The sequence below is a fragment of the Dendronephthya gigantea genome, unplaced genomic scaffold (assembly GCF_004324835.1).
Source record: "Dendronephthya gigantea isolate DGI-Jeju-01 unplaced genomic scaffold, DenGig_1.0 000843F, whole genome shotgun sequence".
Taxonomy (NCBI): domain Eukaryota; kingdom Metazoa; phylum Cnidaria; class Anthozoa; order Malacalcyonacea; family Nephtheidae; genus Dendronephthya; species Dendronephthya gigantea.
In genome coordinates this window covers 5,001-21,422 of record NW_021163853.1, presented here as the reverse complement: position 1 = coordinate 21,422, position 16,422 = coordinate 5,001, and the positions used below count along the sequence as shown (strand labels likewise).

The window sequence follows — 16,422 nt, the reverse complement described above, 5'->3', positions numbered from 1 at the left end:
TCTGGGTAAATACATTCAACTATATAAAACCTATCAACAAGCTGTCAAGAGACTAATAAATGCCAGCTTTCACACATCGTTCAACGCAAAGGCTATTTAGGAGGCAAATTTACTGAAAACCCCCAAGTACATTCTCTAATCATCAATACTCGCCGAAATGGTTGAGGTAGACTTACCTTGTCACTGAACTGCTTTGTGACGCTCTTTGCGAAATCTTTAGCGGAAATTTCTAAACATGAAAACATATGAAAGAATTTATTTTTGTCAGGCTGGACGTGTATGCTTAACATTATTGTCTGGTCCTTGAGGCTGTTCTTTATATGAGCAATTGTATTGGAACCGATCCATTGGCATGCATATACTGATATACAAACATGCTCGGCAACAGTGAGTGTTTCAAGTTTTCTAAGAGGGAAACACCCTGTCTCAATTCCCTAAATAAGTTATTGACCAGTTAAAATTAAGCATGCAGGAATGTATAGAACGAGGTTTTCGCCAATGACCTAAAACAATTTTAATCAAGAACACAATAAGCTCATGAAGACAAGGTCTTAACAGCCAGCGAAATGAACACAGCATGAAGCCTATTCGCTGAGGTCTATATCCTTAGGCTTTACCTGGTTTTCTGGAATCGTCGACCTTTTATCAAAACAAAAAACAAACATTAGTTAAACAAAAGAAATGAGGAAAGTCATGTCCAGGGATGCCGGGACAATGCAAAGGCAATGGGGCAACAACGCCAACAGTTGAAGATGATCAGTGTCTGAGACTATTCCTGCTGCATTTCTACTGCATGTCTAAATGCATTTCTTAACAAATTGCAGTGCATTAATCCTTTAATCCTAATCCATTAATCTTAAATGGAAAGGACGCCTTCCGCCCCCTTATCCATGGATTTTCTTCTGGAGGCTCAAAATAATAACATCCTTGCATAGTATACAATATCACATCTAAAGTATGACAGTCATATACTCACATTTCTTTCTCCATGAACGGGCTTCTCAAAGTAGTTATGTTTATCTTTCTTCACATCTTTAGATTTCTTGATATCTCGGGAGTTGTGATCAGGGTTATACTCAGCAATATCTTCGTAAATACTATAAAATAAATAAATAACAAACGAAATCACGAAAGAGAGCTGAGTGTACGTAACATAAGACAATGTACGAGAAACACGATCTTTAAAACGTCTTATTAAAATCTACAAATAAGCGAAAAATTTTTGAAACAAGAAAGAAAATCGAAGTTGAAGTGAATGCAAACGTAGAGAAATTTTCTCTTCAAATATTACTTATTTAGACACTATTTATTTCTAAGTTGTGAATGAGACTATAATAAGTGAAATCTTTGTCCATCCTTGCTTGTTTTAACTAACCTGTCTAAACCTTGAACTTTTCCTCGATATCTTTGATCATTCGGATCATCCATTCCAGCCTTGTTTTTACCTTGATATGAAACACTCCATATCAACACCTGATATTGTGCAATTTATCTCAATGCATTGCAATCTATTATCATGTTTCGAAAAGTATATATAGGCAATGTACTCCAATGTTATCATTGGCAGCCTAAAAATAAGCGCGTGCTACCAATGTTTATGGAATGATAAAGGTTGAAAACGCATGCTTATTTTTCGGCTTCTTTGGTTATCATTGGAAAGGTTCAAAGGTTGTTATACTTCATGAAACTACTCTTTACTCTTTCTATTCTTTATGAAATTTTGTGATTTTGCTATATAAGAACTATAGGCATAGCTCTGACAAAAATTTGCAACCGAAATAACGTATATTTCAAGAGATGTTAAGTTGTTTCAACTGTGAAATGGGTTTTTATTTGACAACTAGTTCCAGTCCAGTTTAGATTACGTGGGATCACTCGGATAGATTAGTTGTACGTAGAGTAAAACCATTTTACAACCCAGGCTTCCTAATACCTCTTTCCTTTTTCTTCATCTTCTTTCCCCGCATGCCTTGTCTGAGGTAAGACAGGATTTGTGTCAATTTATTGATAACAATGTCATTTGTTGTCAATGTCGTTTGAGCCTATTTAACACACAAAATGAGAAGTTGTAATTGGATAAGAATATCTTATATTCAGACGTCGACTGATGTGAATGGAAGACAAGTAAAAAGTGATGGGTAGCATAGCCTGGGATCCCTGAAGAATCACAAAAACAGAATAGTTTTCAAAAAAATTACGTTAATAATAATACATTGAAATTTTTTACGGAAATTCATGCTGCAACAGGAGAAGTAAAACACTTAGGAGACAGGAGAAGTAAAAGGAGAAGTTACAGGAGAAGTAAAACACTTAGGAGAGTAAAAGAGTTCACTTTTTCATTAATTGGCTTTCAATTTACCTCCATTCCAGGACAATCAGCTTTACTCCTTATTAAGGTGGTTGGGATGTCACTTTCAGCATATTCATCCTCCAGTTCGAACACGTAAGCCTAGAAGTTTAGATTTGATTTTTTACCTAATAAACTTTTTCATTTAAAATTCAAAAAAGCCCATGTTCTTGTTAATTCATAATATGGTAAATATTTGAAATATAATATACTACTTACCATTCTACCGGGTTGAAAAAGTTCGTTCTTGTCAGCTGGTCTGCTCTTAAAAATTGATTTGTAGATTTTTTGTCCTGTCAAGCAAGAGAAAGTAAATTCATTTCACCCTTACGCTTTCTTACTATTATATTGATTTCATTCAGCCAGCCTTAGTGATCCTTTAAACCCCTACAGGTCACCTATGGATGGCACCACCTCTGCAAACAATGTATATACAGTAGTCATGTTTTTTTGTTGGTTTTTTAGTTTCCCAATAATTGTACCCATCACTGTTGAAAATTCCATTTCATCATCTTCATCACTGTCGTCATCATCTTCAATTTCTTCAATTTGTTTACTTCTAATTTACAAAAATATCAAAGATCACTTGTGAGTTGTGATGCTAAGAAAAACATAATATCACAGCTGCATTAGAACCAAAAACTCTACTGATTATCATGTCTGGATTTGTAGGAGCTGAGAATTTAAGTGGAAATGGATGGAAAAGAGATTGAGTGATTCAATCATATAGCTGGTTCATGCATGCAGTGATACCAAGAAAATTTAATTTTGTCTTTTGGATAAAAAGTCCAAGTCTAGTTGAATAGATATATCTAAATACATACTTTTCATTCTTAGGTTTATGTTTTCCTTTTTTCATCAAATCCTCATCTGTGTATTCTTGTGCTGTAATTTCACTCCGCACCTGAATAGATTGCACTGCACGTCAGTAACTCAACTGTCAATCGTTTTCCTAAGGGTACAGGTAAGTAAGTGTGCATCCCTCTTAAAAAGGAGTTACGCAAGCAAATTTTAAAATTTCAGGAGTTAAGAATGAAAATTTAAAACTACCCAATTTTAAATATTTTGGTGTATGAGTTTGGTACCTCACCTGAGGTCTGACAATCTTTAAATAATATGTCTAAGGTACCTTTTGTAACAAGGCAAAATCAAGACCTTTCACCAAATGTGTATGTTCCATGTCACCTCCCAAAAATTTGCTTTCTTGAATTGCCCTTTTTCTCATTTCAGCTGCAGTATTTCTAAAATGATCATTTCAAGTAATTAACTAACATCTGCTCTATTCAATTTAATAAATGCCATATGGTCCTTTATTTAATACTATTTGAACCATTAATTGATGACCAATTGATTGATGCCAATACGTTGTTTATTTGTATCATGGAAAATATCCACATTTTTTTAAGTCGCTATTGCTAACAGTGAAACGCAATGGAGACCACACCCAATAGTAATGTATATGTTAGTTGAAACAATTCCAACTTACGTTGCCTCAACTGTTGGACCAACTGCTTTATAATCTCCTGATGCTTTAAGATTCACATCTGTTCCTTGATAATCTGGATTGAATCCATCTCGTCTTTCACGTGCCTATAAGAATAAAAACACATATACAAGGTTTATAATGTTTATATTTAAACAATATTATTCATGTAAGATATTCTGCTATTGAAGGTATACTTACTGCTATAATAGGTACATTTACCTAAAACTAATTCTGTCATGTTTCAATACTTTCGAAAGATTGTCATGTATATTATATGAACAATTATATTTTACCCTGTCCCTGTACTTTGCTGCTAGTTCTTTTTCTCTCTCTTCTTCAATTTTCTTCAATTTTGCATAATGGCTTGTGAAAATAAATAATTGACTTTCATCTCTGTGACTGGGTGTTATAATTCATGTTTTGCACCAATTATATGTCAAGTCATGATTAAACATTGCACCAAAGTATATACACATAAATTGATGTAAGGCACTACTGCAGTAAACTCTTGCAAGAGCTTGAGCAACACAAATACCTTTTCCTTTTTCTTCTTAGCGAAGCAGGATTTTCATGTTCATTATATACTTTGCTTTGTCTAGAAACACAATATTGTGTATTAGCTAAACCGAAAACCGTATTTCAAACAATATTTACTATGTGGTTTAATTTTGTTACATATTCTATAATTTCTGGGTTTTGATGCATGGGTCTAAATTAGTTGTTTGCTGCACATTCTCATACATGCATATCAATGTACAAAACGTTATTCCATACATACGCTTTTAATTTAGCAACACTTGCAGATGGTGGGGCAACATCAGGAGCAGCTGCTCTTGGTGTCATTAGCAGTTTTCTGAAGTCATCATTAGTAAGAGCAGGACTAAAATCAAAAGAAACTCTATATGTTGTTTCACACAGGATAATCAATGACAATATATTAATAACATTTCTTGTATTTAGTATAATATAATAATCAAATTAAAATTTTTGTGTAACTTCATCACAAGTGATTATCATGCATTCTCCACTCCCTATGGCTTGAAAATAGCACAACTGTGTGCAACTCAAGATTCCATAATTATTTCAGTCATCCTAAATCAAGCAGGATAACTGTATCTCGAGTGGTTAATAGTGAAAATGATGTGAAATATATACTGTAACATCCATTGGCTAGCCACGTGTACGCAAGCGCACCTATTTTTGGCAAAATGACACTTTATGATTAGATTCGTTTAGAGTTGAATTTTTGTATGCGATTTATCTTTAAATGCCGTGTGTTTTTGAACTGACAATTTGGCAACAGCGCAATAAATATGAATATTCTTTATATATACCCCTCATCTTCCATCGAATCCATGCCCATTGTACTACCAGACGGGGCATAGGGATTTGAAAAGACTTCTGTACCTAGAATCAGACCAAACATTTCAATATTTAAAATAAATATTCCAAAACTAAAATACAAGGAGGTTGAAATACGATACCTTCAGGCATCTTACAAGTAGCAGTTTATACGATAAAATCAAAAAACTCCTCCACAACTGTAAAAATTTAGATCAATTTGTATTTTCTTCTGAAAACAAATCCCAGGATTCCACAGTTGTTACAGCATACTTCATGTAAATGCATTATTGTTTTAGTATTTGGGAGAAAATGGCGGTGTTCATAGGAGTGACAGATGAAAAACAACATATTTTCCAAGTATTTGCTCACGTAGATCACGGAAACAAAGGATTTCTAACAAGAGATGAACTAAAGTTAGCCCTCATTGAGTTGTTTGGTTATAAACCTTCTAAATACGAAGTGAATGAAATATTTTCAAAACAAACTAATGTATCCACAGGAATATCACGGGAACTGTTCTACGGCATAATCAAGTCGAAGTTGTCTGGCCAAGATCAAAATGATGGAATTAGACAATTATTTTTGGCATGCGATACAAGATGCCATGGGTTCATAACTTTTGAAGATGCTAAGAGTATTTTTCAAAAAAATGCACCATTTATAAAACATTTTGACTTACAAAGAATGTTTGAAGAGGTTGACAGAGACAATGATGGAAGAATAAGCTACAGAGATTTTGAGAATATGATAAAGTTTTCACCCAGTGAATGAAAAAAAGGCTGTTGATTGTGGTGTCAATTAAGCCTGCAGCTTTTTTTAGTAACTGTAATAGTCTTCCAAATGTCAACACTCAGCAGGCAAAGCACTGGTCAGTCTTGTTACATACTTCAAGCCTTGGTGCTAATTCACCACAATAATGACAGTTGGTCACATGTCATAGTGACAACTAGATCTTGGACTTAGTCTCAGGACAGTACAAAAATTGTTGCAACTTTATACCATGCACAGACTATTGATTTGTGATCAAAGACAATGATACCAGATTAATGCACCTCTTTTTTGAATTATAAAGATGCATTTACACCTGCAATTTCTGCTGTGTACATACATACATACATAACAAATTCACTGGTTCAAATCATCAAAGGAAAAAATCAGCAAAAATTGCAAGTGTAAACAGCCTTTAAAACATCAGAATAGAGTACTTATTTTGTTTTTTACAAAAAAATAATCAATGATAACTCTGACTTGTTTAATATAAAAGTATATATCAATATATTTTATTCGTTAACATTCTGCAATGATATATAGATAGTTCATAATGTTGTTTCGGTTGATGGCATTTCTAATGCTTTTCTTAAAGTAATTGGATCACAACCATGGTATGCAATATTAAAGTCAAATGGTATTTTATGGACAGAATCTTTGGACATAGACCTTCCGAAAAATACATCATCGTCCATTGCAAGGGAAGAACTCAACATGGTAGTTTTACTCTGCTTTAAACTCGACATTGATGACATTGTCATTGACATTTCACCAAATGGACCACAATAAGAGTGAGAATATTCTTCTTCATAAGGTGTTGAAGGACCAGTAGAACTAATACTTGTGTTTGAGCTAGCCAGTTCTCCGCTTCCTTCCTTTCCACGTGAACTGGTTGTGGATGTTGTTCGTGTTATGGATTTCTTGTTTTTCCCAGAGAGAACTGGTGATGAGTTGTCCACATTCGAAGTCGTTTTCGTAAGTTTGGGAAATTGTTTTTTCAGAGTGTTGGTAAAATTAGCATCACTCACTGATAAAGAACTAAAGGAATCTAATATCTTTACCACCACTCGATTCCCTGTAAATTATGAAAACAAAATTACTATTACTGTACATGGCATATTGCCCATCTTCCAATGGTAGTTTCCAAGGGCAATGCTTTATAATTTACTGGATAATTCATGACTACAACTCGTTTGGTTATAATTGGAAATAAATTCAATAGGAATATTCAAATATTCTTCCTAGGCCCTAGCCCCATTAGGAAGGTTAAAGTTCTCACTAAACTAAATGGAATAGAAGCAGAACATCCCAATATCAATTTTGCAACTGAACTTAGGTTTTGATCAGACATAACGTTTAAACCCCCCTCCCCAGGTAATATTTCTTTGAAACGTGGATACCATAAAAATGAGCTGAAACAATTTACCTGTTTGCTGGGCAACCTTCATAGGATCTCTTCCGTATTTATCTGGCAACAACGACGCATTATTGTTTAACAACAACCTGACAACATCTTCGTGACCTTCCTGAGCAGCGATGTTGAGAGCTGTCGCTTTATCATTGCTAGACACGACATCGACCTGTGCATTCTTCTTAAGAAGTAAGTTTAAAACAGAGGTATGACCTTTCCAGGCTGCTGTCATTAATGGTGTGTATCCCATCAACCCTGAATGATTTACATCTGCACCATATTCAATTAATTTCTCCGCCACACCATAAAACCCACTCCATGCTGCTGTATGAAGAGGAGTTCTTCCATTTGGATCCTGACAATTGACCTTCGCTCCACCTTTTAACAGCATTTCACACAATTTAGCATTACCTGAAGAAAAAAATAATAAAAAAAACTAACACACTGAGATAACACTAGACTAAGTATCCTACCCGCTGCCTCCTGTATAGCCCTACTTGAACTATAGCATTAGTTTTTTACGAAACAATTAGATTACTCTTGATAAGGTATTACGTTTTATGTATAGTTGATTCAGGCTTCACTCTCATCTGTAGAAATCACTCAAGCTCATAATCATATTTTCAATAGTTTTTTTCATCAACCTCGCAGGCCAGGCTCTTCTACCTTCGCTCCACGATGAGTCTGGCCTCTGAGGTTGACTTTTCATTAGCTAAATCTTATGCATACCTTCCTTGGCGGCGTAGTTCAATGGTGTTATACCATTACTATCATATACGTTTACGTCAGCTTCTTTTTCTAACAATTTTTCAACACACTCAATATGTCCAAATAATGTCGCGTAGTGAATTGCCGTGCGTCTCTCAAGAGATTTCGCATTCACAGATGATCCTGCACAAATAAGTTGTACAACTAACGCTGTATGACCTTCATGTGCGGCAAGCATTAGGGCGGTTCGTTTGGAGTCATCAACTTCAGCCAAAGATGCGCCGTAAAAGAGAAGTAGCTGGACAATTGACTCAAAACCTGCAAATATGTTAAGAATTATATTTTATGCGCCGACAGTGCTAAGCAAAAATCAAGTTGCATTATTAGAATTCACGTACCATTGAATGAGGCAACCAGCAATGGTGTCCAGCCAGAATTGTCCTTTTTAAAAAAATTCTCTGTTGGTATATCTCTCTGTTTACCTAATAACAAAAGACATCATCACTAAATAATTGTCGATTCCATGAAAACCCAAAGACAATCTCTACCTCTTTGATTTTCCAATAATAATTTAACAACAGTATGATGTCCATTAGCTGAAGCTAACATCAGCGGCGTCCTGCCATGTCTATCCCAATGTCCAATATCTGCATTTTTCTCTAATAACAATTGTACAACACCTTTATGGCCCAGCGTACACGCCAAACATAAGGCAGTCATACCATCGAAATCTGGGTGATTTACATCTGAACCGTTTTCCAACAAAACGTTGATCACATCTGACATGAAAAATAACAACAATTTTTACATCGCTATTAACATTCATTGCAACTGCGTAATTCTAGAAATGGAACAGCATTAATCGGCGTTTTTCACACATAGCAACTGTTTATTCCCCCTTTTTAACGTAGCTAACTATTTAACTCAATCATAAAACCATTATAAGAATTAAGAAATTCTTACCAAGTTGGTTCTTCGAGGCTTCTGATAGAATACATACTGCTAATGCTGTTCTTCCATCGCTATCTGCATGATTTACACTTGCTTTGTGATCTAACAGAACTTCAACAGTTTTAACACAACCAGTATGAGCAGCGGCTATTAATGCTGTGCGGCCTTCATGGTCCATATGATTGGGATCAGCACCTTTCTGCAGCAACTGAAGAACTAATACAGAGAAAATCCTCATAGCTACAAGCGTTTCTCCGTTATAAAGTGTGGTGTTTTAAGACCATTTTGCAGGTGTACAATAGCTTCACGGGATAAATTGTTCGAAAACAGTTTATTTTAACATAGAGATTCTATTTTCTAAAGTCTTGAAAAGAACAACCATCCAGAAAGGCAAACAAAAACAGCATGTAAATTAAACTTAACCCAGGATTAGCTCTTCGTTGCTCCTATGCAAATGCTAGAGTGAGGCCTATGGGAATTTTTTTCTCCAATTAATGTGTAGGTATTGGACTAAGATGGTCGGAGTTCTTGGGGATCTCTATTAAGAGCAGCTGAGAAAGATGCAACTTCGCCTCGAAATCTGCGTTTCAAGAGCGGTACTCTAACAGCTATGTAGCTAAGTTGCTTAACTTTGCAACTACTCCGGGTAGTAGGAATTTGGGTAAATATTTATACCTCAGATACAGTATATATTACGCTGCATCTGAAAACGCATGTCCGTCTATTAGTTTGAACGCTCCTGGAATATCTCAATCAACACTTGGAGATCAAACTGAAGACACGACTATTGAAAATGAGCACGAATCCTGAAGGCTGTCAGGAAAATGGACTGTTGCGTGTTTTTAATTGTGCGGCATTTACGTAAATACCAAAGTCGATGAGAAACGACACGAAGAATGGCGTTTGTTCCAACTATTATTTACCGTCTTACACCATTTCAGCTTTCACTAAAATTAAAAGCACTAATCCATTACTCAAAGTATTAATCAAAATGCCTAACAGAAAACCTTAGACTAGTGATAGCAATGGATCACTCATATTATTATACATGACCATATGTTTATAATATTGCATTCTCTGACATTACTTGTCATCACTGGCCCTGTCATCTCAGTAACATGAGAACATTCTTCCAGGCCCAGTAAATATAGCAAACAGGTTTCTTTTAATTACATTCCTCAAAATCTGAAGTTAAGGAAATGAAAGGGTTGGCAGCAAGGTTTTGCAATGACAAAAATTTTTAAAAACTCATTTGGTGCCAGATTCTCATTGTGTGGCATTCAAATAAACATTTTTTTTTTGGGGGGGTAGAGTATAACTACTACTATAAATACTCAGTCTATATCCATATCCAGAGTTGGTCATTACTTATTAGTATTTCTCACACACTGCTAGGAGCTGCCACAGCCATCTGCCGCTGCTGAACATAACAGCTAATACATCTTGTATAACAGAACATATGCACACATTAGTAATTGATCAATCAACTTGCTACTACAATGCCAACCCTAAATGCCCCTTAAGAAATTCCTTAAGAAAAAATGGTCACTATGTCAGCTTTGGTGGAAGAAACAACAAAATGTGCTTATGCAACCTATACCACCCGCCACACCCAATTCACAATTGGGCCCCCAGGAGTGTGTAAGAAAACATTTTCTGCTTCTTTCATACCTTAGCCAGCAGAAAATAACACTTTGAGCAATGACTTGGGGGTGGTCCATAAAAAAATATTAGGAGTGAAAAATTATAGTCTTTGAAGTGCCTATGTCATTAGCTCATGATCATATTTCAACGGTTTAGGATGTTGTAAATGCTGTTCAAATATTTTTTTATAATTACTAATTCATTTACATAAAATCTTGTAATTTTAGAATGTTTTTTTTCTACTATGGTTATGCAAAAAACTCCTATGCACAGCTTGAAAACAAGATGTGAAATGCAATTTATTGTTCTTAGAGCAATTATTGTCAAGAAAGCCAAATTGGATTGTTTATGTGTAACTTTTTTGGGGAAAAAAAAAAAAAAAATTAACATTTGTCCAGTGCAATATAAGGGAATATAGACACATAATTGGATTAAAATGCACTAATTGGGCTTAGGTATTTTAAGTACTTACCAATATCGGAATGTCCACCCCAAGCTGCAGCTCTCAAAGCAGTTCTTTGATTGTTATCAGCCAGATCAGGAATAGCACCATGCCTTAACAGTAAATTAACTGTATCTGATGAACCACATCTTGCTGCTGCTCTTAATGGTGTACATCCATTAGAATCACGAGTGTTTATTTCTGCACCACAGTTTATAAGATCATGAACTATCTTTACATGGCCTTGACTGCTTGCAACACTCAGTGCTGTCTTACCACTCTATCAATGAAGTTAACATCTGCACCTTTTTGGAGCAGGGAATGAACTTCTTTACAGTTGCCATTGTACGCTGCCTTCAAAAGAGGTGTCCAGTCCTTATCTTCTTCTTCTCTATTGTTGTTCATTTGTGTGCAAGATTCCACGCCATCATTTCTGTTGGAATGAGATTCGCCCTCACAATTTGATTTTGTAATATTTTGCATATCTCCAAGTTTATGTGCACTCTCACTTTTAATCTCCCCAAGTGAGCCAGCGTCTTCAGCACGTACACCACTCCACTTCAACCATTGCTCAACTTTGGTTGGATCACTCGAAGGATACTGGCTTTGTAATAAATGCCATAAAAACCTTTCATTCTCTTGTAATGTTAATGTTTTGCCTCCACACATGAAATAAACAGCCAACATTGCATGACCTTTAGCAACGTTACAGAGAAAGCGTCGTGTACAGTGCTTTACATCAACAAGCCATTCACTAAATGAATTGTGAACAAAATGATAGGTACCATCCTCCAAGACTAACACAGGTGATAGAATTTCTAAATTGTCCTGAACCTCCTTCTCATTAACACCATCATTCACTAACTTGATAGTTAATAGTAAGTCATTAAAACTCAAGTTTTGTTTAGCTGCTAACATTGTTTCTAATATTGGTTTCAGATGAACGTTATAAACATCTTCAGCAAACAATCGTTGACACAACCATAAATACAGGCCATTTAATGTTCCAGGTATATCACTAACATCCTCAATGGTCAAAACGCCCTTGATAACATTATCTAGTATTTGCTCAAGATATAGAATACACCCATTACTTTTGACATGGAGTAAATTAAATTGCTCAGCTGTATTGCGTGTCAAGTGTTTTCTCAGGTCAGGCTCAGCATCTAGCCTGTCTAAAATGTACTGCTGTACATCTTTCACAACATACGATTTCTTTAAATCGTCTAAAGTGATCTTTCTCAAACCAGAAAACATTTTCATGACATCTCTAGACTGTCGTCGAGCGGTGATTATTAAACGTAGCCATGGGGGTAGCAAGCTCTGCTGTAGAGCGATAACGAATAAACTACAAATGGTAATAACATCAGTGTCTTGGCTCCCACCTTTAGATAATGATTCATCAATGGAATCAACAACCAAAAGCAATTTCTGATTTTCCACTACCAGTGACTTGAGCGGATCAATAATTATTTTCTTAAAAATATTCATAAGATCTTCATTTCTGTGTTCTTTCTTCAGGATATCTTGTATGTCACCCGAATTATACCGTTGTTTATAATTTGCTAGTTTTTCATGTTTACACAACTGTAACGCAATGTCTCGTATAAAATGATCAACATCTAAAGACTCTTGATTGTCACCCTCGCAAAAATGATACGCTATTATGTTCTTAGACAATTCGCTTTGGATGCTATCACCTTCATTTGGATGAAGCAATTGCAATAATACTGAAGTCTTACCAGAACCTGCTTGACCAAGTATAGCTACACCTCTATACTTTGGATCATCCAAATTTTTGTCTTTCTTCATCGTGTCTTGAATCTTTTCGAAGAGCCATTGGCGACCATAAAATTTCCTCTTCATTTTTTTCATTAACACCCATGAACTCCCGCCGTTGAATATGGATTGAGGTACAGCGTGCAGGAGTGACTGACTCGTACACCAAGAATACGAGACCCGATTAGATTATTCCCTGCTCACAACAAGGTATCCAATATCTACAAAATATCTTGACATTCGAAACTATGGAAATTTTAATAAACGACACTTATTAATCATTTGTAAAAGGAATAATTCGTAGTATTATCCTAGTAGAATAATTCGTTTGCTTCGCCTTAAAATGTGTTGACTGAATGTTGAACCCATATCACTACCGTGCGTCCGGTCTTCATGCTGATTGGTCAAACCGCGGTAAATAACACGCGTTATTTGAATTTTTTACATGTTTCTTTTCTAACACAGGCAAAGCAAATTTCACTCACATCATTTCCATACAAAATCTATAGGTTGTAAGCCAAGAAGCAATTGCCGCAATGCAACTTAATTAAAAAAAAAGAGGAAGTTAATGTGCTAAATACTTACGAGTAAATATCACCAGCACCCCCCCCCTGGAAGAACGTGAAACAACCACAACTAATTACTAGTGTCTAGTCTCCGGAGATTTGAAAAAGTGAGAGGATGGCATTCCAATCAACCAAGTTTATGAATCCCTTGCCAAGATTATTTGATCACGATTGGTTTTCTCTAGATGAAAGGCTTGACGATGATGCTTTATTGGCACAAGAAGAAGATGAATACAAATTTATGGTACATACAACGACGTCCTCATCGTATTTCAATTTTTATGTAAAACTGCATGGATGGGCTGCCTTCATGGGCAAGCTACTGTACATTGTGTGGTTTGCCATTGTATGAATGCAAGTACAGAGCATCTTTATAACTAGGTCTACACTCTGCAGAGAGGCTCAGCAGTATAAATTTTTAGGAACCCTTTAAAGATTGGCCTCAGCATGCAGTACTGTGTTAATCTGTAATTGGGGGTTTTCAGATTGGAGGGATTAGAGGGTTGTGCATATTCATACATTTGTTTTATGGCTGACTGACGTATTTGGAAAGTAATTGTTCCTACAGTATGCAAACATCCATATATTTCTATCAATTTTAATAACAGTATCAAATAAGAGAGAGAAGTTTATATTTGTAACAAAATTGCATAATTATAATTTTTCTATTTGAATGCTAGATGAAAGAAATTGCTGATAAAGGTTATGATCTTCTTTCAATTGGAGAAACTAAAGAAGCATCTGAGGTCTTAATTAAGTGAACTATGTACAGCAAGTGCTTCCACAATTTGTAATTGTTCATATGCTATAGTATGCATATGTTTGGCATTGTTGAAGTCTAAATGATAGAGTTTGTTTAATATGACAAAGTGGTGTCTTTTCGTTGTACAAATATACATTTTTACATACACTCCATTTTTTTGTTCTAGGTTGCAGAAGAAGAAATAGAGGATGGTGAAGATGAAGAATCAGCTGGAGTACTTGATGATGAAACTGATGAATATGATGGAACAAGTCCTGAGCCTGGGGGAGCAGTTCTAAATCCTGGCCAAGAAGTATTTGAGCATTTTGTTATAGTCAATTTCATCAGTTTTTCGCACCTAACTTGCAGCAACACTTGAATATGTTTATTTTTGAAGGTTGAGATGGAAGAGGATACTGACGCCAATCGCAGTGAACAAGAATCTGCACCTGCATGGATTTAAATTAGGATATTAACTCCCAGACTTATGACAATCGAAAAGGCTAGTTCTGTTTTCAAGAATACATCAACAAATACAACTTTTTGGCAATGTTACTACAAAAATACACATACAAGCAACAAAGTAACACTATCTGGTAGCACATCTTGCAATAAAGCACAATTTTAAATTCAAAGGAGTTGAATAGCAATGCTCTAATGGTTGTGTATTTCTAAAAAATATAGGGTTTCAAAATTTTTATAGTACCCAAATATAGGATGTTATCACTTATTTTGACTTATGGTAAATCTGCTGCTGATAACATGTAAATATTAATTTTATTTATTTACGAAATAAGTCTTGTATATTAATTAAATGAGAATATATATGCAGAGGAAGTGCTCTCAATTTTTGAAATGTTTAAGACTTGTTTCACATAAATAAGAATTGTTCCAAAGTTTGTACACATCTAGGTAAGCATGAAAAGTTCAGACAAATTTTGCAGCAGTCACCTTGCTTGCAATAGTGTCCTTAGGAATAACCTTATTTATAGAAACAGAGTATGTAATCAAGACTAAAAAGGATCTTTCATATCTATTAAAAAGAGCATAGACCTAGCTTTTATAGGACTTTTGCAGTATAACTACCCAAGCCAAGGGCTGTATTTATAAAAAACATGTACATGGTACCCCAATAAAAAAGCTAATGAAATCACCCAATAACAATGCAATAGTTGGAGTTTGAATGACTAAAGCACACTGTGGGGACCAAAAAGTGAATAAATCCATGTTTGCATATGGCAATAAAAACATTTGTATGCATATGACAGTAAAATTTGTTAGTACCCACAAATCAATTTTTTTTTACAAATATTTACACTTTACAAATGTGGATAGAAATTTACAACTGAAGCATGGGCTGCATAGCACCTTCAACATCCCCCCTTTCTCTAGCCTGGCCATTGTCAGCTCAAATTGAAATTAAATTTCACTTCTTTAGCACAATTTTTCAAAATTGCAAGTCACCTAAAACATTAAGTGCACTTGGTCAATATGCTCGTCCGTAATCAGTGATCACCATCTTAGGCAACTCATTTCACGAGAATCTCGTTTCGTATTCTTTTAGAGAATTGTTGGCTCTTAAAAGAGCCGTTGTTTTTTTTTGGTTGCTATTAAAACAATTTTTAATATTCTTGACTCTGCGAGTTCACTTTTTTGGTGGTTGGAGCAGCGCTACCGGACTTCTTGGGCAACAGAACAGCTTGGATGTTGGGTAGGACACCACCCTGTGCGATCGTCACACCAGAGAGCAATTTGTTCAGTTCTTCATCGTTTCTCACAGCCAGTTGTAAATGGCGAGGGATGATTCGGGACTTCTTGTTATCCCGAGCAGCATTCCCGGCCAACTCAAGGATTTCAGCCGAAAGATATTCAAGAACCGCTGCCAAATACACCGGAGCACCAGCACCAACACGCTGCGCATAATTTCCCTTTCGTAGCAAACGATGGATACGACCAACTGGAAATTGCAACCCAGCACGGCTGGATCGTGACTTGGCCTTTGATTTAGCTTTTCCTTTACCGCGTCCGGACATACTTTTCACTTTTGAATATTCTTGCTGTTGTTTTACTTGTTTGTCACTAGGCGAAATTCGAAATTGAATTGTAATTTGTAAATTTTCTTCAAGGTTTTATTCTTAGCGCCGGATCAAAGATAGCCAATCATTACCCTGCATGATAGATTTACTATCTACGCAGACGTCCGCTAAGAACTCTGACCAATCAAATCCTTCACC

The 16,422-nt window shown here is 35.6% G+C and overlaps 5 protein-coding genes across 5 annotated transcripts; 2 read left to right on the top strand and 3 right to left on the bottom strand.

The window, feature by feature from the left end:
• Window positions 1-176: 176 nt before the first annotated feature.
• On the bottom strand, window positions 177-5,409 carry LOC114544558 (protein Red-like; the record flags this gene model as incomplete). The annotated part of the gene is made up of 16 exons (XM_028563158.1): window positions 5,318-5,409; window positions 5,168-5,240; window positions 4,612-4,713; window positions 4,369-4,428; window positions 4,127-4,196; window positions 3,834-3,937; window positions 3,477-3,588; window positions 3,172-3,251; window positions 2,830-2,906; window positions 2,567-2,640; window positions 2,360-2,449; window positions 1,934-2,042; window positions 1,376-1,445; window positions 977-1,097; window positions 618-639; window positions 177-229 (listed from the first exon to the last, which is right to left on the bottom strand). Coding segments are annotated over exons 1-16 (1,227 nt in total), but the record flags the coding sequence as incomplete, so codon positions are not given.
• A 77-nt stretch (window positions 5,410-5,486) lies between these two features.
• On the top strand, window positions 5,487-6,344 carry LOC114544564 (EF-hand calcium-binding domain-containing protein 11-like). Its single transcript, XM_028563164.1, has one exon. The coding sequence runs from the start codon at window positions 5,487-5,489 to the stop codon at window positions 5,946-5,948; it is 462 nt and encodes a 153-aa protein (XP_028418965.1). The 3' UTR covers window positions 5,949-6,344.
• A 95-nt stretch (window positions 6,345-6,439) lies between these two features.
• On the bottom strand, window positions 6,440-13,304 carry LOC114544560 (ankyrin repeat domain-containing protein 50-like). Its single transcript, XM_028563159.1, is given in 8 exon segments — window positions 6,440-7,020; window positions 7,372-7,767; window positions 8,086-8,382; window positions 8,463-8,546; window positions 8,613-8,843; window positions 9,028-9,231; window positions 11,132-11,383; window positions 11,386-13,304. Coding segments are annotated over 8 exon segments (3,582 nt in total). The 5' UTR covers window positions 12,977-13,304; the 3' UTR covers window positions 6,440-6,493.
• Window positions 13,305-13,560: 256 nt separating this feature from the next.
• Window positions 13,561-15,062, top strand: LOC114544563. Its single transcript, XM_028563163.1, has 4 exons — window positions 13,561-13,690; window positions 14,127-14,192; window positions 14,376-14,501; window positions 14,586-15,062. Exons 1-4 carry the CDS (start codon window positions 13,562-13,564, stop codon window positions 14,649-14,651), a joined length of 387 nt encoding a protein of 128 aa, XP_028418964.1. The 5' UTR covers window position 13,561; the 3' UTR covers window positions 14,652-15,062.
• A 466-nt stretch (window positions 15,063-15,528) lies between these two features.
• Window positions 15,529-16,272, bottom strand: LOC114544561 (late histone H2A.2.2). The gene has a single exon (XM_028563160.1). It carries the CDS (start codon window positions 16,219-16,221, stop codon window positions 15,811-15,813), a length of 411 nt encoding a protein of 136 aa, XP_028418961.1. The 5' UTR covers window positions 16,222-16,272; the 3' UTR covers window positions 15,529-15,810.
• Window positions 16,273-16,422: the final 150 nt, after the last annotated feature.

What these genes read in the sequence shown, in the direction of transcription:
- LOC114544563 (XM_028563163.1), top strand. Translation starts at nt 13,562, where the DNA reads ATGGCATTCCAATCAACCAAGTTTATGAATCCCTTGCCAAGATTATTT. An exon ending in AAGATGAATACAAATTTATG is followed by an intron (nt 13,691 to 14,126) that starts GTACATACAACG and finishes TTTGAATGCTAG; the next exon opens with ATGAAAGAAATTGCTGATAA. An exon ending in AAACTAAAGAAGCATCTGAG is followed by an intron (nt 14,193 to 14,375) that starts GTCTTAATTAAG and finishes TTTTTGTTCTAG; the next exon opens with GTTGCAGAAGAAGAAATAGA.
- LOC114544561 (XM_028563160.1), bottom strand. Translation starts at nt 16,221, where the DNA reads ATGTCCGGACGCGGTAAAGGAAAAGCTAAATCAAAGGCCAAGTCACGA.
- LOC114544564 (XM_028563164.1), top strand. Translation starts at nt 5,487, where the DNA reads ATGGCGGTGTTCATAGGAGTGACAGATGAAAAACAACATATTTTCCAA.